At 37.2% G+C, this 12416-nt stretch overlaps 1 protein-coding gene across 10 annotated transcripts in view; it reads right to left on the minus strand.

The window, feature by feature from the left end:
* The window catches only part of ADAM22 (ADAM metallopeptidase domain 22), a 262858-nt gene that overhangs the window by 95303 nt on the left and 155139 nt on the right, over positions 1-12416 (minus strand). For all 10 annotated transcript variants that reach the window (XM_072651557.1, XM_072651551.1, XM_072651554.1 and 7 more), the window contains exon 5: positions 11838-11920. In XM_072651557.1, the coding sequence (XP_072507658.1) occupies positions 11838-11920 (83 nt within the window). The remainder of the gene's footprint in view (positions 1-11837; positions 11921-12416) is intronic.

The following is a 12416-nucleotide window of genomic DNA, read 5'->3' on the forward strand; positions in this document are numbered from 1 at the left end:
TACTCCCACAATACCTCTTTACTCACCCAGCTACCATCTTAGTTTAGGTGCTCATTGCTTTTCACCTGGATTATTTCAACTGCCTCCTTCCTAAGTGGTCTTCCTGCCTCAAATCTCTCCCCATTTCATTCCATCCTCTGCTACCAAAGTGATCTTCTTAAGTGCAGATCTCACCATGTCACTCCTCTTCTAAACTCTAGTGACTCTCCATTGCCTTGAAGCCAAATATAAATTACTCCTCATTTTAAGCACTTCCAACTGGACCCCAACCTATCTTTGCAGCCTCAGGGAGCATCCCTTTCTTTTCCACTCTCTGTCATCCAGACAAACTGCCTTCTCCATCCACCATCTCCATGCCTTGACAATGGCCATCCCCCATGCCTTCTCCATCTACTGTCTCCATGCCTTGACATGGCCATCCCCCATGCCTTCTTTGCCTCACAGAACTCCTTTCTTCCTTCCAGAGGCAGTCAAGCACTGCTTTCTTAATCCCCTCAGACAACAGAGCCTTCCTTCTCAAACCCTCTCATACTTAACTACACTGACTTATCCTCTTTACATTTATTCTGTAGCTGCTGCCAATGTTCAGGTTCTTCAGTTGTGTCCAACTCTTCATGAACCATCTGGGGTTTTCTTGGCAGAGATACTGGAGTGGTTTTCCACTTCCTTCTCTAGTTCATTTTGCAGCTGAGGAAACTGAGGCAAACAGAATTAAGTGACTAGCCCAGGGTCACACAGTCAGTAAGCATCCAAGGTCAGATTTGAACTCAGATCTTCCTGACTCTTGACCCAGTGCTCTATGCACTGTGTCAAATAGCTACCAATTTATCCTGTACATACTTATATATACTCTGGTGTTTTCTCATTACAGCATAAGCTCTTTATGAGTAGAGTTTGCTTTATCGCTTGTAGTTGTTCTACCAGCACTGATCACAGTACATAAAGGACATTCATATTAATAGAATATAGTAGGACATTAATGAACTTTTGCTGATTGACTCCAAGATTTAAAATTAAGCCAATAGCAATGTACTTTACTATAGTCTAATTTTAAGAAAATTAGTCATTCATGTATGGCATGTCTATAAAAAAGAAAACAGCAAACCACTTCAGCATCTTTGCCAAGAAAACCTCAAATGGGGTCATGAAGAGTAAGATGGGACTGAAAATAACTCACAACAACAACACATTTATAACTCCTACAATAAATGCCCACCACATATAAAGCACTGTGTTTAAGGAAAGACATAGCACTATGCATTGAGAAGTGGCTGTTTCTTACAATATTCCCCAACTGTTTTGGATAAACAGGAACATATTATAAGGTTGGAATTTCAAACAAAAAATGTAACCAGTCACTGCTCTGATCACCACTTACCAGGATATCAGTTGGTTATGATGAAATATAGAACTATAAGTGACTAATATCTGGAATGGGTCTGAATTTTTCATTCTGCCTCCTCCATTAAACTATAGCCTACTTCCTTCTTCTACCTACTTGTTCATTTATGTGGGTGCACTTGAGATACTGGAAGAAATTGTTGGAGTGAGAGTAGTCATAGTGGAGATATAGGCTCAGGCAAGGTGAGCTTGTAAAATACTAGTAACAATAATAATAGCTAACATTTACATGATATTTTAAAGTTTACAAAGCAATTCAAAATATTATCTCATTCTAAGTTAGCTCATCTTATTTAAAATATCTCATATAAAAGCATCTTGCATGTAGGTCCTATTACAGCAATATCCCCATTTTACAGATAAAGAAACTGAGATTGAAAGAGGTTAAATAAATCACCTAGGGCCAGCTATTCAGTATCCAAGGCAGTATCTGAACTCAGCTCTTCCAAATGTGAAGCCCAGCACTGTATCTATCCTCTACACCACCTAGAAGTCAGTAACTGTATGACTCCAGAAATATAAATGGGACATCTTAAATCAAGTGATAAAGGAAGGAGCTTAGGTCCTAACTGGGCTTCAATCCCAGGACCAATTCAATTCAATTCCAGAACTTCATATAAAATGGAGACTGGACTAGACTATGTCCAAGCCTCCTTACATCTCTAATGTTCTAAGATGCTATGGACCTCAGTTTTGGTGACAATACTAGGCAAGTGTGATCATCTTATCATGTTAAAATTCATTTAAGAAAGTATATGTATATGAGTTTGAGAGTATTTTAAGTTCAGAACGAATATTAATTGTGGGAAGTCACAGGAGATCCAAAGTTCAGAAAACAGTATAAAAAACCCCATCTTTCTGAACGTGTTATAGTCATCCTGTAACCTTACTGGGGAGGCTACCTGTCCATTCAGGGGGAATGGAAGTAAAGATTAATAAAGGCTTTCCTGATTTCACAACAGGTATTGTTCTTTGTTTAAAGTGAGCATGTTTCTCACTGTTGCCCACTGTTAAATGGGCTCACTTCTAACAATTCTTTGGGGCTGGTGGTGGGATCTTCAGCATCAGAAACCTTAGGATGGAATCTTGCTTGTGGAAGATGGGAGCACGCCCACTGATTTTTCCATGGTCCAAACACCCACAGGCACGTTTCCCCTCTTCTGACTGCTAACTTCTCAGAGACTGTTTGGAAATGTTGTGAACCTAGGAATGCAGCTAAAAGAATGGACTGAATGTCCGGGAGGCAGCTTAAGTCAGGGACTGGAGCAATGGCAGGAAAATCTGTGGCTAAGTACTGCCTTGTCTGCCTTGGGATCTTAGGCACGACCACTCCTTCTGGGCCTTAGGAGTATAAGTCCTAAGATGGGGAATGAGCACTCTTAAAACAACGGTACCAGGGAGGGGATGAATAATCCTCTGGGTATTCCTTCGGAAGCTCATTTGAAGGAATGCTGACTATACTCCTTCCTTTGTCTCCTCTGGAGAGAGAGAGAGTAGAGAGAAAGAGGGGGGAGGGAGGATCTAGATCTGGAAAGGATTCTTTTGAAATTGGCTTGGAATCAGTCAGTAAATTGACATGAATAGTTGAATTTTGACAGGTTTAATCTAAAATTAGTTTGTTTCCTAAAAAGACAGGAATTATATTGTTCTCTCTGTGTTTGTCTATGTGTTTGTGAAGTGTTTTGTTAAATTGTAAATGTAGCCATGCAGCCGGCCAGAGTAGCTGGACTTTTCCTTGGAATTCTGCTATCTCTGGATCTTCTCCCCTCCTTCCCTCCCTCATTACAGCAGCCTCAGAAGAGTGAGTGGGCTGGAGAGAGAGAAAAAACATGCTTTACTGTTTGATTTGATAATGGTGTTAATAGAGAGTTTGAGAAATTTTTGAAAGTTGTCTAAAAAAATGTGGCTCTATTGATAAGTTAAATTGTTAGGCTCTTAACCTCTCAAGTTTCTTTTTAAGGAACAAAAAAGCTGGAAGAAATGGTATTTGGTTTATTTGAAGGGGAGAATATGGGTGGGATGGTGGAGTGTCCATGTGCTCACAACATGTGGACAAGGGGAAAGTTAACCCTCCCTCCCCATATGATTTGAAGACTAGAATAAGACTGGGAGAGCTGGTCTGGTGGGCCTTGGAGAGGGGAGGGGAGCTGGAAGATGGCTTTTCAACTCTTTAAGGAAGTAGAGTAAAAAAAGATTATGGAAGTTATAAATAAAGTTTTCTTTTAAGTAGCAAGAGTATTTTTAAAAAGGAAGGTTAAAATGTTTATCATTAGTGATTATAAATCCAGGTTTGATATGATTTCAAGTTAAAATCTGTCCTGAAAGAATACAGAGCAGCCTCTGAGAATGTTCTTCCTATCAGGATTAAGCATTAAAAGATATTGTTACTCAGCATTTATGATTGTAAAGTGCTTAACACAAGGATGCATATAAGGATGGGTATATGTTAGATGCAACATTAATCTAATGTAATTGTTACACAATTTTTAAATTTGGAGTCTGTTATATATAGATTGGGGTGTTAAAAGGGATGTGATAGAAATTTAATAATTTGAAATTTATATTTGGTTATAAATAAGCAGTAAAATGCTGATGCTTGCTATATAATGGTAGTGTAAACTTTTTAGCTTTGTTTAAGCTAGAAAGGGATTCCAGTGCAGACAATTATAGCTAAGATGTGGAGGAACTGGATAATCTGAGTGATGGGATTGAGAGACTTGGAAAGATGAACGAAGTTTGAACAGTTTTGGATGGGTCAGTTTCAGATGCTTTCAGTAAATAGTGAGGGTGTGAGGAAGTATTTTAAGAAGAAAAAAAAATCATGTAACTTGATTTAATATAGATAATAGCTCAATCAAATTTGAGATGACTCTAACTGAAAGGATATCAGGTGATAGAGTGTGCCTACGCAGTGGTAAAGAGATGAATTATTGTGCAAAGCGATGTGGAAATGCATTCAGCTGAATGGAGTAACGGCTTATTTTAAGTTTTAAGTAAATTTTAATAGCTTTAGATTTTTAAGTAAATCTAAACATTGTTATATTAGGAATTGCATTGTTAAATTAATGATGAATTGGTTTAAAAAACTGTTATGAATTCTGTGTAAAGAGTTTGTGTTTTATAGAATTCCTATTGAGAAAACGAGAATCCTTGAAAAAAAATACATACATATTTTTATATATGAGTGTGATTTTCATGCCTGTTCCATCTAAGGATGTATTAAGCATGTTAAAAGTTTATTTCTGATGTTAAGAAGGAAGCTTTAACTATAATTGTTTTTGCTATGAATCGAGCATTTACAAAAGTATGTTTATAAAAGGAAGCATATGGCCAAATGTGAAAAGGCCTTGGTTTTAGATCTTTTGTAATTTTTGCCAATTAGGTTCACGAGGATTTTGTGATAAATTGTAAACTGTTCTTAGAAGAAGAAAATATTTGTTGTGTGAAGAAATGTTTTGCAGAACCTTTTGTATTGTTTTTGAAAGTCCTACCTACCAAATTATTTGTAAGTTAATTTGTTATAATAGCTTCAGATTTTGTGGGGTTTGGAAGATAAGGAACAAGATAAGGGAGACCAGGAATTTTATGAATCCAGGAAGCTCTGTGATAATTTTAAGACAAAAAGCCTCCTGGCCCCATTCCCCTTTCTCTTTAAAGTCCACTCATTACAGAAGGACTTCTTAAGATCTAATCTGCACTGGAGATGCTCAGAGAAGAGAGTTAACTATTTCCTATTTTAGAAGGAGAGGAATGGCTTCAGTCTCACTCAGGGGCGTCTAAAGACTTGAAGAGTCTAAAATGATCACCCAAGTAGTGTGGCCCCTCACTTTCTTAAAGTTGTAATCTCTATGTAAAGTGCAAACTGTTTGTATATGGAGTTCCTAAACAAGGAATTTGTGTTGGTGATAAATAATCTCTAGTGATTGGTTTTTAGGACGAATATAAGATTTAAGATGCAAGTCCTGGTAAAAAATTTTGATTAGTGAAACCTGCCACCTAATGTATAAGCTGCTGGGACTGTACTCAGAGAGGAATGTGACTGTTACGGGCAGCAATTTGCCTCAGGGGATAATCCTATCCTCAGGCTGGGATGGAATTCTTTTGGCTCAGTTTCCTGATTCTGTTCCTCTGAAAAGGAATGTTTTTCCCTTTGACTATTTCTGAGTCTGGTTATAAAGTGGAGATAATATCTAATTAAGGTCCTTGATTTTTATCTTCCTGGCTTGCTTCTATAGTCAAAGCAGATAATTTAAAATGTAAGCACAATGCAAATAGTGGAATCTTGCTGTTTTCAATTAATTGGGTAAATGGGTACTCTGGTGTGAAAAATAAAATCCCTGAAATAGAACATTCTTTCTGAATATTATGGGAATAATTAGATAAAGGAACAGAAACCAAAGACATCTTCAGTTTGAGGAAAAGAATGTCAGTCTAAGTTTCTTAGAGGCAGGTAACCTCTGCCAATATTTGGCAATGATGGGAAAGTTAAATGTCTGTTTTGACCTGAATTCATTTCATGAACATAAGTCAAAGTTAGCGTTTGAATTTATCATATGTGTAACTCATTCTTTTAGATTGAGCATGGTCAGAAATGGACAGAGTAGTTTGGGAAACAGATGTAAATCTATTAGAGCAATAACTTGTGGCATTAGTGGTAAATTAGATTTTGATTGCTATTTAATCAAGAACTAGGACATGTATAGAAAGGCATGTAAGCTATCTAAGACTGGCTTCAAAAGATGTTCCTTAATCAATGTGAAGTTATAGCCATACCTGAAAATGATTATTGCAGCTTGCTGTTTTAAGATTTTATGGGACTATTAATTGACTGTTCTGAGTCTAACTCCAGGTGTGGATAGTAAGAAAGGCAGTCTGAGTCACTGATCCATGAAGCCTGTGAGATGCTGGTATGAACTGCAAGAAAGGTGATCTCATAAGAAGGTTGGGAGAACAGCTGTTCAGCTTGAACTGAGGTAGGATTCTCCTGACTCAATTTCCCCACTGACACCTGACAGACTTTAAGCCTGGCTGAATGCCAGTTGACAATCTACTCCTGCCTGGAATTGACATGAAGTTAGGGAGATGTTGCTTCCCTGAAATGTCCCTACTCTTAGTGGCAATTTCCTATAATCAAGAGTTTTGTAAGCATAATACCAGATCTATTAAATAATAGATTGTTGGTAGGGGAACCTCAGACGTTAAGTCTAAAATTAAGCTATTAGGCTTAGGATTTTAGACCAACAACAATAAGTTAGGGTCCTCTAATTCTTAGTAATAGCATGAAAACCTTTAGATTGAGGACCTATGAGGTTAGCACACATAGTTATTATTTTGTCTCAGTTGGTTAATGTTAAAAGAAAAATGGTTTGTGGTCTATATTGCAAATGCTTTAAAAGAAGCATCACATGACCAGAAGTTGGAATTTCTTTATGATGTGATATGTACTGTGTTAAAAATGATTATTTATTGTATTTGTGTAAGTGCTGGAGCTTATTATTAATTCCATAGTGAAATCTCATCTTCCTGATGGGAGAAATGAATAGTGAATTATTGTAAAATGTAAAAATTGGGTTCTAATGTGAATTTCATAAAGATGACAATTGGTCAAAGTTCAAATTTTGATTTTGTAAGAGTGATAAGCGTATAAAGTTTAGGAATGGTCATCTAAAATGGTATTAAGGTCAGTCTTGTAGGAGAATGTACATCTGTATTTCTACAAGAAGATAAAGGGAAGAAGATGCTGAGATGCTGTGCTGAAGATGGCATGAACAAGCATCCAGACCAGAAAACTGCATCAGATGATGTTCTTCCCCAGACTGGTATATGAGATGGAACCTCTGAATGGATAATTCATTGATCTACCTTTGTATTTTGAATCTCTGTATCTGTACTTATAACAAGGGGACTGCCCCCTTGTAATTTGTCAGTGAATCTGTCAACTTTGATCCCTTCCCATATTCATACAAAGGGGGATAGATGAAGGGAAGAATTCAAAGGGGAAAAAATGTGAGGAGGTATTTACTGATTGGATTTAGGTGTGGAAACAGAAATTTTAATAAAGAAAAAGAGGGAGGACTTTGTGGGAAGTAATAATGTTCTGTTGTCCACATTCCTAGGTGATAAGGGTTGTGACCTAGCATGGACAGGTTAGAGGTCAGAAACTAATACACAGGCCCAAGGAGTTGTGTGAGGAAAGGCCTATCAGAGAGAAGAACATGGAGTCACATGGCCAGGGGACAGTGTCACGGGAGATCCAAAGTTCAGAAAACAGTATAAGAAACCCCATCTTTCTGAACGTGTTGTAGTTGTCCTGTAACCTTACTGGGGAGGCTACCTGTCCATTTAGGGGGAATGGAAGTAAAGATTAATAAAGGCTTTCCTGATTTCATAACAGGTATTGCTCCTTCTTTAAGGTGAGCATGTTTCTCACTGTTGGGGGCTTGTTAATAGGCTCACTCCTAGCACTAATCAAGTAATTTTATTAAACAATGTTATTTATTAAATAATATAAGATAAAAACAGTATGTTGTTTTTTATTAAATTAATTAAATTAAATTAAAATAAACAATTAAACAAACAAGCAGTCGGTTGCTAGTATGCCATGTCTTGATGTCATTCTACCTTTCTAGGCTTATCTTTTATTACTCTCCCCTCATGCTCCACCCAAAGGAATCATTCTTCTGCCTCTTGAATATGAATTGTGTTCTCCATCCTGGTTTTTGCTCCAGCTACTTCCTTTGATAGGAATGCCTTCTCCCCTTCTCTTTTCCTTTTGAATTCCTCAGTCCTTAAAACCCAACTTAAATGTAAACTCCACCAGGAAGTGTTCCCTCACCCTCCCTCCTCCACTGATAATATCAAAAGAGATAATATTTGTAAAGTTCTTAGCACAGTGCCTGGAACTTAGTAAGTACTTAATAAATAAATTTGTCCTCCCCTTTTCTTCCCCTTCCTGTATTATACAACACTGTGTCTGCATCTCATTCTGATTCTAAACTGTGGTCTCCTGGATGGCAGGAACCATGTCCTGTTAACGTGATAGTTCTCTCAGTGCCCAGCACTCTGCTCCGCACACAGCTGACATTTAAAAAATGTTTATAGTATGGCAAATATCACTCACATATATGAGGTCCAAAAAGTCTTAAGGGCACACATCCCATGATTTCAGTGGTATGGGGAACCACAAATGAGGAACTTCCACCAAAGCAGATGGACTGCGGTGTGCTCAACAATTTACAATCTTAGAGAACTGCCAAGGGCAGGGGCAGTGATGGATCAGGGATAGACTAGGTACACAATACATAGTAGTAAATGACCAGAAATCTAGTGTTCAATAAACCCAGAAATGCAAGCTTTTGGGACAAGAACTCACCATCAGATAAAAATTATTGGGAAAACTGGAAAGCAGTTTGGCAGAAACTAGGCATAGACCAATATCTCAATACCAAAGAAAAGTCAAAAAAGAGAAATAATTTAAACATAAAGGGTGATATTATAGGTAGGTTAGGGGAGTTAGCAAAACTTTACCTGTTAGATCTATGGATAAGGGAACAGTTTATGACCAGGTCACACAGTCAGCGTGTGTCAGAAGGACTTAAAATCCAGGTCTTTCTGAGTATGGGAACTTAGTTAATATGTAAGATGAGTGATTTCATATTATTTGGGGAAAGGACATAATTTTGTGCATTTGAAAAAGCAAATTTAGTGATTATCATCGTTTAAAATTATTGATTTTATATTTATTTTAATTTCATTGAGTTTATAATTAATATAATTTTTTATTTCATAAATGCAATTTTCCTATTCTAAGCATTTATGAAAGTCAAAATTAAAAATAAATAGTATCTTTGCATTTCCATAATAAAATATGAATTTAAATGTTAACAATGCAAACAACATGATAAATCTGTTTTCCATTTTAAAGTACTCTCATCTTTGTCTTTTTTTAGCATGATATTATAATTTTTTTAATGTTAAAAATCATGAGGAAATGCTTCAAATTCTTCAAGTAGATAATCCACTGAGACTTATTCACCCTTACTAACATCATGATTTCATGATTCTATGAAAATAAAAAACTTGTATAAATGGGATGAAAGCAGGCATTTTAATAAGTCACCACCAGGGGGTGGTGCACCCACATATGAGTTGCTTCCTTCCTGGTGCTCGAAAGACAACCTGTTCTAAAATCAAAGCTGGTGGGTCACTGCACCACCCAGACCTGGCAATTATGGAATAACCTTTCATTTACGGAATACGTGTCCTTGCAAGTTCTGTATGAAAAAGCATCCAACCCTTAATATTTTCCACATTGTTTTCTTTACCTTAAGACTACAAATCAAAAAAAATCTGCCTTGATGTCATTCTGTTCTTGGTTATTTACAAACGGCAAGTCATGGCTAGACCAGCATGATCCCTCTGTCAGAAACAGCATGTACCATGATTTAAGGCTTAATAACTTTTCACAAAATACAATTTCTCTAGGAGTTCTTGATCTGACTGACAGTCTGGAAGACGCCACAAGTAAAGCTGGGTGATAAACTGTCTGTGATAGGGTATATATCTTTACCACTAAGCTACAAATTATGAAAAGATGTCTGTGCCTAGAAGGAATATGATTTAATAAAGTTTTTATTTTTTTTTGTCCAGTTCTGTGATTCTAGTGAAAAGACTCTTTCAAAAAATGAAGATTCTGCAACTTAAGGTCTCAAAATGCTGACCAGCAAGAGGTTAAATGACTTACCCAGGGTCATACAGTCATTAGTATCAGAGGTAGAATGTGGGTCTTCCTGATTCTAAGACTACTCCATGATGGTTTTCTGTAACATCTCCCTCACCAGCTACTTATTCATAGGACTTCAGTTTTTGAGCTAAAAACCCTCCAACTACAAATGGGCACCAACTCTAGATTGTATAATACCCAGAATTGTTGGGTCTGAAAGGGATCTTAGAAATCATTTATAGTCTTGTTTTACAGACAAAGAAACTGAGGACAAGGAAGCTGAACTGAAAAGCTAGTTAGTGCCTGAGTTGGGACTCAAACGCAAGATGACTTTTATTTTCCAGAAAGAATTTTCTTACCATGAAGGTTGTAAGCTAGGAAGTAGGCCATTGAGAAAAGGTACGTACTGCCTTCTATGAGGATCTAGGGAACAAAACTGCCACGAATGGGCTAGGATTAGTCTACCTGAAAGCAAAGCTTTCAAATACATGAACTTCAGTCTGTCGTCCATTTCCTAAGACAAGATCATTGGGTTATACATCAACAAATTACTGTTAGATGTTTATAGAGGAACTCAGTGTAATGGACAGAGCACTGGAGCTAGGAAGACCTTGGTTCTAGTTCCATCTCTGACTTATACTGGCTGTGTGATCATGGGCACATCACTAAATCCCTTGTGCCCCAGGCAATCTAGAAAGTAAGTTATAGAGAATCTGCTAATCTATGTCAGTCAAGAGAACTTTCATATTAGGAGTTACCCACACTGATGAAATCATGAGTTTGAATTATATACAAATAATATTACTTTCTTAAGGAAAAATTCTGAGCAGTACATAATGAGAACACAGTTTCAATAACAGCCCTAATTCAGAAAATCCATTTGGCTTATACATAGCTGGGATGTAAGCTCCAAGCTACACACATCTAACAGAAAGATAACTAAAATGGAAAAGGCAGAAATGAAAAAATATATTGGGAAATTTAGAGGTGAAAGATATCCAATCTTATGAATGGGAAGATTAAAGAACATACATATGTTTCAGCATCACATGGTACCTTTACAAAAACAGATCATGTGTTAGAGCATTGAGATATTGTAAATAAGCATATAAAGATTTAACTAAATGCATCATTTACAGGATACAATGCAATAAAAATAATAGGTATAGGAGACACAAGCAAAAGCTAAATGGAAACTTAATAATGATACCCTGAATAAGCAGATTAAACTACTGTGGGTCCTGACCCCATATATGGTCATAACCCACAGTTTAAGAAGCACTGAAAGGGTCGCAAGTGGAAACAATTTAAGAAGGCCTGCGTTAAAGACCAAATCATAGAAACAATAAGTTTGTGGAAAGAGATGATGGAGATGATGATAATGATGAATAATGATGGAGAAAACATATCAAAATTTCTAGATCAAGACTAGAACAGTTCTCAGAAGAAAAATTAAATTCCTATAATGTAAACTCCTTCAGGGTAGGGCTTGCTTTGTTTTCACTTCTACATTACCAGCACCCAGCTCAAAACCTGGCATGTAGTCAATACTTAATATCTTGTGGTACTGATGAAGAATAAAGGGAAAGCCTGGTCCATCCCTGATCTGAAGCAAACTTTATCCTGATAGAGTCCACAAGAAGCCAGGATACCAGTAATATCAGAGACAGAGCATTAAAAGGTACTGGAGAAAAAGCAAAACTGAGTAACTTACTGGAGTCCATGGCATGTCGACAGGGCAACAAAGGAATCAGGGTATCCTCTCACGTGGCCATGGTAGTAACAATGTTCTCCTCCCTGCAGATGGAAATAGAGAAGATAAAGCTTTGGTCATCAAGGGGAGAAAAAGCAGCATCACTACACACAGGTTCTTCCCAGAGTGCTATTTCCATCCTTATAGATCCAGAACCACAATTACTTGGAAAGAAGTAAGGAAAGAAAGAGAGAGGGGGGGGGAAGGAGAGAGGAAGGAAGGAAGGGAAGGAAGCAAGGAGGGAGGGAGGGAAGAAGGAAAAAAGAGGGAGGGAGGAAAGAGGAAGGGAAGGAAGGAGGAAGAAAGAATAGAAGAAAGGAGGGAAGGAAAGAGTAAAGGAGGGAAGACAGGAGAAAAGGAGGAGAGGAAGGAAAGAAAGAAGGAAGGAGAAAGAAAGTCCACATCAGCCTCATACAGCCATAAAAATAGTATAACTGATAAATTCTCCAAGTAAGCCAAAACCAAAAGGCACGTCAGTTTGCAGTCAAATCTATAAGCTGACTTAGCTGTCTTTTCATCTAAGTGATGCTAGTAAGAGAG

Source organism: Notamacropus eugenii, chromosome 3 (assembly GCF_028372415.1).
Source record: "Notamacropus eugenii isolate mMacEug1 chromosome 3, mMacEug1.pri_v2, whole genome shotgun sequence".
In the NCBI taxonomy this organism is placed as follows: domain Eukaryota; kingdom Metazoa; phylum Chordata; class Mammalia; order Diprotodontia; family Macropodidae; genus Notamacropus; species Notamacropus eugenii.